At 40.4% G+C, this 8,063-nt stretch overlaps 1 protein-coding gene across 1 annotated transcript; it reads right to left on the reverse strand.

Moving 5' to 3' along the window:
* Positions 1 to 2,096: 2,096 nt before the first annotated feature.
* Positions 2,097 to 2,805, reverse strand: LOC138908310 (uncharacterized). Its single transcript, XM_070198968.1, has 2 exons — positions 2,557 to 2,805; positions 2,097 to 2,480 (listed from the first exon to the last, which is right to left on the reverse strand). Exons 1-2 carry the CDS (start codon positions 2,803 to 2,805, stop codon positions 2,097 to 2,099), a joined length of 633 nt encoding a protein of 210 aa, XP_070055069.1.
* Positions 2,806 to 8,063: the final 5,258 nt, after the last annotated feature.

Genomic DNA, 8,063 nt, shown 5'->3' on the forward strand with positions numbered 1-8,063 from the left:
TAACCGACGCCAAAATAAGATGGAAAGAAATATTACTCGAAGTCTTGTGGGCGTACCGTACAACCTCGAAGTCCAGTATCGGGGCTACCCTATTTTCTTTGGTTTATAGCGCCGAAGCTTTGATACCGGTCGAGTCTGGGGAACCAAGTATCAGATTCCGACATGCGATAAAGGAATCGAATGACAAAGCTATGAGTACGAACCTGGAGCTATTAGATGAAAGGCGCGAGGTCGCCCTTGTCCGATTGGCCACCCAAAAACAGCGGATCGAAAGATATTATAATCGAAGGGCCAACCTTTGACACTTCAATACCATGGACTTAGTACTAAGAAAGGTCATGCTAATCACACGAAACCCGAATGGATAGAAATTGGGTCCGAATTAGGAAGGACCGTACCAAATTATCGAGATCACCGAAAAAGGATCCTACAAACTCGGAACAATGAACGGCGAGAAACTACCGAACAACTTGAATGTAGCTCACCTGAAACGATATTATTACTAAGGTATGACCCCATCCATTTCCTTCTTGCAGGTGGTCGACAAGGAAAAGTACGAGATTTTAGGTCTAAAAGCACGCGTTTCACTCTTTTTCCCTTGAACCGGTTTTGTCCCAAATGGGTTTTCTGGCAAGGTTTTTAATGAGGCAGCAAGTAAATCGTGCTAACTTAGAATCGAAGGCCGGCAGCAAACCGGTGACGGTGACCTAAACAGTATTTGAGGTCTCTCTTCGATCAACCTCGAACACTAGGGGCATTACCCTTTGATATTGACTTTAGCATGGAAAGAGACTTCAGGATTAAAGGGTCTTGATCGACATGATTCAATGTAAGGGCCATGAATCGTGCCCGCATAGACTGATCGAACCCTGACACAAAGCATGTACACATACGTTACTATTATGCATAAGAATAAAGAGAAGTCTCTTCCTTGCAAACATCTTGTCTTTTAAAAATATTTCCTTTACATTTCTTAAGGAATTCCCTGCTTTTGATCCCCTAAAGGAAATGAACCCAAGGGACACCTTAACCTAAGTTCAAATAATCACTCCCTCACTCGGGGATTGCCGTCCGGAAACAAACTTTGACGGTCCAAGCTATTAGACCTCGGGGGTATAAGACTTATTAGGCAACCCCAAAATTTTATAGGCTAAGGCCACCCCCACTCGGGGAATGCCAACTTAGGTAAACCCCGATAACTCGAGCTATTAACACGGGACATCACCCAAACTATAAAGGCTACGGCCATATAATCTCGACACGGAGACGTCCGAAGCCCGTCATAAAAATAACAAGGCCTTAAAATTTTTTTAACCGGTTCCAAAGGCTATCCTCGACAGATTATGACTAAAAGTCTAAGTACTTGGGGGAAGAAAACTTTCGGTCACACCGAACCACCACGATGCCTTAAAATGAAATAGTTGAAGGTAAGGTTTCTTTGAGTCTCTAAGCAAAAATCAACTGTTTTTTGCCAAGGCATGTAGGTCTTTGCAAGTAAAAATAAACAAGGCAAAGAGAAAATTTGAAAGCTGTTGAAGGGAAAAGCCTTATATTCATAATCAAAAATTTCTTTTACAAGGGCCGAACTGCCCGATGAAACTTTTTACAAGGGCCAAAAATGGCCTCAACAAAAAAAAGATATGTAAAAACGCCTAAGTGGCCTAGTCTCTGCCAGGGGCCACATCATCACCTTCGGGGTCTCTGCCATCTTCGAGCTCACGCGAATCTTAAGACTCCTCTGAATCCTCCTCCTTGGGGTAATCCAGCTTCCTGGCCTAGGCTTCGGATACCTTGGCTTTCTCGATCTCAACCAGCAGGTCAAAACCCTGAGCTTGAACTCCCTCGAGGGCCTCCTTTCGGGATTTCCACTTCATATGCTCCACCAGGTTTCTCACTTGGTCCTGAGCCGCCTCAGCATCGGCCTTATGCTGGTCCACCCGCTCATCAGCCTTGGCCTTAACCATAACAACCTCCGACTTGGCCACCTCAAGTTCCTTAGCTAGATTTTCTTGGTTGGAGACCATCGAGCTCAGTTGAGACTAGAGCTCATCGATATTTTTGTCCTGTACCAAGGCTTTTTATTTTGTAGCCCAGAGCTAGACCTCAGTCGAAGCCAGTTGTTCTCGGGAAGTCTCCTTTTTCGAGGCTAGGCAGTCCATATTTTTCTTCCATTCTTCGGCCTCAACTTTCACCGTGTCCACTTTTGCCTGGAGCTGCTCGATCTGTTCAAGTCTCCTTTTAACCTGCGAGTTCGGGTCGTTAGCCACTGTGTCTGAATTATTGTTACTAAGTTCAAATACTCGTCTTACTTGCTCGACCAGGTCGGCATGCTCCTTCCGAGCCACTTCTAACTCGGCCTGGAGTTTCTCACTAAGGAGATTATAAACATCCCTTATCTTAGTGAGCCCCCGAGCATCGGCCTCGTGTTGGTTTAACTCCTCCTGATATCGGAGAAAGGTTTCATGATGAAGCACTGAGGCCTGTAAACACAAAGAAGAATGTTATGATTGTTCGCAACTTAATCTAAGTACATAATAGAAAGGCTTTTGAAGTTACCCGATTCAATGCTTGTTGAGCTTCGTTGAAAAGATAGGGGGCCTCCACCAAGTCCATTTTGGCCTGATCCTCTTCGGTCACCAGGTATAGAAGATAGCTGGCAACCCCCACGGGGGCGGAGAGAACCCGGGCATCCTCATGTACATATATGATGATTGACCGCTTTCGTTCAGAATCTGTACTCGGGGCTAGGAACCGATCAACCATTCTCGGACTCAAAGAAGATCTGATGGTTCCCGAAGACGACATCCTCTTTGGTACTAGTAAGTCACCTCCTTAGCGTCGAGGAAGTTTTTGAAGAAATCTGTCTCCCCTTGAGGCCCCTCACTTGGTCGTCTTTTCAGCGTCTGAGCCTCGTTTATCATAGAATCAGTAAACGAAAGTGATCCGATGAGATCTATCACCCCAATGACGTCCTTCGGTACACTATCTTCTGCCCGAGAAGCACCGGCCACGGTCTCTCTGTCGACCTCCTTAGCTCGGGGAAAAATGGGCTCGACCCTCCCAAGTTCGGAGGCCTAGGCCACTACCTCTCCATCGACCTCCCTGGTTTGAGGTAGCTCGGTACCGCTCCTCATGCGATTCATCAATTCAGAGTCTTCTTCTTTGGACTCATCCCTCAACTGATGGAGTGAGTCCGGTGGGAGTCCTCGGGAGCTGATATTTTCTTTAGATTTCTGCACCAGTCGCCTCCTCGGTTTCTTCTTTTCGGGGCCCATAAAACTCAGAGCTTTTCTTCTTTTCTTCTCTTTATCCTACTTCAGAGTAGGGGGGCTCAGTGAATGTGTCATCATCACCAGAAAGAGGCCTCATCTCAACATCTTTTGATAAACCTACAAAGGGAAATTAAAACAAGTTAGAAATCGACGGCGTAAAAATAAGATCGAATGTAACTTAAAGAAAAAATTTCACTATGAGAACGAGCCTCCCACCGGCCCTTCGAAAGTTCGCGCCACGCGCGCTCGGAATAGGGCTTTTACGACACAATGCCCTCGACCCACTCCTTGAGTCGAGGTATTGCATCTTGCGTCTGAGCAATAGTTGCATCACAAGGAGTCGATAAGAAGAAGGGCAAAAGAATATAATGAACAAAACATTAAAGGCAAAGTTGTACTTACGTTTCATGTTCTATTTCTCGAGAAATTACATGTCCTCGGCCGGGATTAAGTCCGAGGTATTCACTCGAACGAATCGGCCCAACTAACCTCGGTCCTGATCCTCGTCGATGCTCGAGAATGGGGCCTTGCTGGCCCGACGGGCATGTTTTATTAGCCTCCCTCGATAGAGTCGAGGACTATACAGGCGCATAAGGTGGTCGATAGTAAAGTGACACCCCTCAAGTTTGATCACAAAGAAGCGAAGAAGAATTATAATCCTCCAAAACGAAAGATGAATCTGCCCGAGAGTCACCTTATACCTTTTGCAAAAGGTTATAATAACTAGATCTAGAGGACCTAGCGTGAAGGGGTAAGTGTAAATACTTAAAACGCCCTACACGTAGGTGGTGATCGATTCCTCGGGGGTAGGGACCACTACGAGTTTATCGACCCAGTTGCAGTCATCCTTGACCTTATAGAGGATACTGTCGGAGATCGAAAATATGTATCTCCAGACCGGCTCGCACTGAACCGGTACCAAGGAGGTTTTCTCAACCTTGAAATCGGCTCCAGTTGGACACCCCGCAGGGACGAACACATTTAGAGGGGGTTTTGGGGTCGTCTCCTTAGTGGCAACAGACAAAACGTTCTCAGACGGTCTCGAGGAAGAAGGGTTTTCTTGTTGAGGAATAGATTTTGAAGTCTTTGCCATTAATTCTAAGTCGAGGAAAAAAGAAGGTGCTGATGAAAGAGGAGGTGTAATTAGCGGATAACTTATGAAAGCTTTCAGAAAACCAGAAGGAAAGAGGTTCTAAACCTAAACCAGAAAAACAGAAGATGAGAGTGGTGAAGTTTTCTTAAAGCACAAGAGCAAAAGTTTGAATGTAAAAGTTATAATGAATGGAAGGAGGAAGTATTTATAGTTTGAAAACGGCGGTTCAAAACCTACAGTGGATGACCAGCAACTGACGAATATTTAATGCCATTAAGATGTGACTAATGAGACGTTTCGCTCATTTTGACATTACTAACGTAAGGTGTCGGGACAAGGATCGAGGGCTCATATCGTTTCTCGTCGTTTACTCTCCAAAAAATGAGGGGGCTATCTGTATATAGTAGAAACCGATTTCATCTATTGCATGACAGATCGGGGATGAAATATAATGGATTGAAGATCGACCCTGGGTTTTATCGAGCTTAGGTACGAGGTTAGAACATGCGCCTTCAAGATTATCGAGCCCGTGACCCTGGAACTAACTCTGGCTCCGAATTAGCTCGAGAGAACATCATCGAACCAAAATAACGGAAGGCCAAAATATCCGTAATCGGTCGGACATCATAGAGGAAATCTCAGCACGTATCAATAAAACCGATTAATTAGCGAATCATGAGATTTTTTTACCTTATATAGACTTGTACCTAAAGTAGGACTCCTCTACTATATAAAAAGAGGTCTGATTATTTGTAAAACACATTGTAATTGGTATTCTAAAGAAATATATTGTTCTTTCTAGTTATTATTATCTCATCACTCTGTTCTGGCACCGATTGCAATATTTTTTGGATCAAGGGCGATCAACCTTCAAGGCCAGAACTGCTTAACTTGTGTGGTTTGCATTTACCTTTTACCATTAATTTTAATTTTAATCTGATTTCTCATTTTGTATCAAGTTAAATCATGTATTCTTAAAACCAAGTATAAATTCAATTGTTATCCGATTTTGAAGGTAAACAGTCTTATTGGTATCGGGTTATCGGGTAATGATTGGCAAACAGATTGAAATTTTATAATTAATGGTTTAATGATTGCGGATTACTCAATTCCTTATCGGATAAATCGCTAATCCATTAAGAAGTTTTATATTTATACTTTTACCCTTTTGTATATAAAGCACTACATGAAACCCTAAATTTCTAATTTCTCAATTCAACACTAGCAGCAGTCGTCTCCCTCGGTTGTCAGCTTTTCAAAGTTCAAATATGGATTTGGTCAGACATGGATTACATGTCATATGGATTCTTTAATAAGATAAGAAGGAAATTTATATGTGCATTAGCTAACTAACTTGTTTTCCTTGTAAAAAGTATTTTTTCTTTCAATTGAGTTGTCAATTGTTTTTATCCATACCACATACTTATTTAGGCTCCCTTCTACAGGATATTGCATGTCAAATGGATTAGAAAATATTATATAAATAAAGTTGTACCTAATATTTCCTTTATCTCTAGTTCTCTACTTCTTTTTTATTGTCTATTTGATTTAGCCGATAAACTGTCCGATAATCATTAATCAGATACCAATTCGCTCGGTGTTTTATTGATTGGCTAGCGAATTACTATATTTATAAACCGATAACCAATAAGACGAATCGTTAAGTGTAAATATCCGTCTGGTAAGCACCCTTACACAAAAAGGACTATTTTGGGTAGGTTTTGAGTTTTTGTTCTCGTTATTGACAATATTGTTAGAATGGCCCTAATATGTGTAGACGCGTGTTTAATTAAATAATTTGAATGGTTGAGCGATAGAAACGACAACAAGAGCAACCAGAATCAGTAAATTGCGCCATACACAAGTTATGATAAATTGGTTGGACTTCATATTGTATTCAATGTAGCTATTAATTTGCATAACAAAAAAAATCTACCATGTTGTCATAATTTCAAAAATATGAACAAGAGAGTAAAAAAAACATGTCATAAGGATAGCACCCAAATTATGGAAAAATTGCAGGATTCATGCTTTATTCTACATAGCTATCTTGTTGGATAACAAACTCTACTGGATTGTTATGTTTTACCAATGATACCTTATTTAAAGCTATAATAATTCTGACAAAAGGTAAAACTTTTAACTCATTGACCATATTACTATAATCCATTTGGTAGAGATTGACAGAGCTTACCTCTACCAGATTGTCGTATTTCATCAATGGTACCTCATATAAGTTAATGACAAAAAGGTTAAAAAAAATTAATTATATTGATCATATGGTTGTAGTTTATTCGATAGAGAATTTTACCATATTTTCATATTTCACCAATGATACATCATTTAAAATTATACAATTATGACAAAAAGGTAGAACCTTTTACTATATTGATCGTTCACTATAGTTCATGTGTTTGGAGAATTCTACCTTATTAGCAGAGCTTAGTTCAAACTACCTATTTATTCAATTGTGCACAACTATGACAATACGATAAACTTTAAAGTATATGTATTCTACCAATATATTTAAATTGGTCGTTAATCCTACCATGTAAGCATAACTTAGCTTTTGCATAATCAACTTATTTACATGAAAGGCCTGAAAACATAAATAAATATCCGGAGGATGTATATGTCATTTGGCTCATCCAATAAATAGGTGGTGGTGGGGGGGGGGGGGGGGGGGGAGGAAGCTATTTTGGCAACAAAAGCAAAATTGGGCATATCCTTTAAAGACCGGGCAGGAGAGTCGGGGCCACGCCGCACAAATTTTTGTGATTTTTCCTTCCTTTTTAACCAAACATCATGACTGGGATCTTAGTCGTATTAGTATGTTTATGTTAGGTCCAATGTTTTCTCGGATTTTTTTTCTCGTCTAAGATTTATGATAGTAGAAAATGTAAAAAATTTATTATCATTATTATTAGTATTATTATTATTATTGTTGTTGTTGTTGTTTGTATAGGGTAAAATGTGTTTATATTAAATGATCGCATGAGAAAGTGACACGTGGAGCCGAAAACAGAAGGCAGTCGGATTCGAAGGCAACGATCTCGTCTATTACAGAAGAGAATGATACTCATATAGGTGAAATAAATGACTGCCACCTGATAGCATTTAATGAAGAATATTTTAGAGCATTAAGTATGCGGCCCGTTACAGAGAATATGACATTCACTGACCGTTACACATTCTTTAATGGCTCTTATAATTGTCATTAAAGAGAGGCTTGATCCTAGGACCTTGTTCCCTAGGTGCAGCTATAAATAGTGAGCTCTATTATCATTGTAAAGGACACCAATTTTCTGACAAACATATGCTACATTATATTCAAAGCTCAATATAATTTTATCTTCTCGCTCGTTTATATCGTTATTAATGTCCCCGAAAACCCTGCTCCCGGAATTACGATTTTTGTTGTTTTATCTCCATCTCAAGGCTAAGTATTATATTTTTATCTAATTTATTTGTCATATTGGGATCAAATTAATTCACTTGTCTATAAACCATGTATAAATTCAACTATACAGTTTTACGGGCAAACAGTTTGGCGCCCACCGTGGGGCTTAGACAGTTGTGTAATTGAGTTGATCCTTGCATCTATTACTAACTTGTTTGATTATTTGTTCTTAGTAAAAAACCATAGAAAATGGCAGATAACGGTGTCAACATCGCACACAACGTTGAGATCCAAGGAA

The sequence above is a fragment of the Nicotiana tomentosiformis genome, chromosome 3, assembly GCF_000390325.3.
Source record: "Nicotiana tomentosiformis chromosome 3, ASM39032v3, whole genome shotgun sequence".
In the NCBI taxonomy this organism is placed as follows: Eukaryota; Viridiplantae; Streptophyta; class Magnoliopsida; order Solanales; family Solanaceae; genus Nicotiana; species Nicotiana tomentosiformis.

Excerpts from the sequence above, each read along its gene's own strand:
- LOC138908310 (XM_070198968.1), bottom strand. The coding sequence starts at position 2,805 with ATGTCGTCTTCGGGAACCATCAGATCTTCTTTGAGTCCGAGAATGGTT. Across the intron at positions 2,481-2,556 it reads CTCAACAAGCATTGAATCGG|GCCTCAGTGCTTCATCATGA; the intron begins GTAACTTCAAAA and ends TTGTGTTTACAG.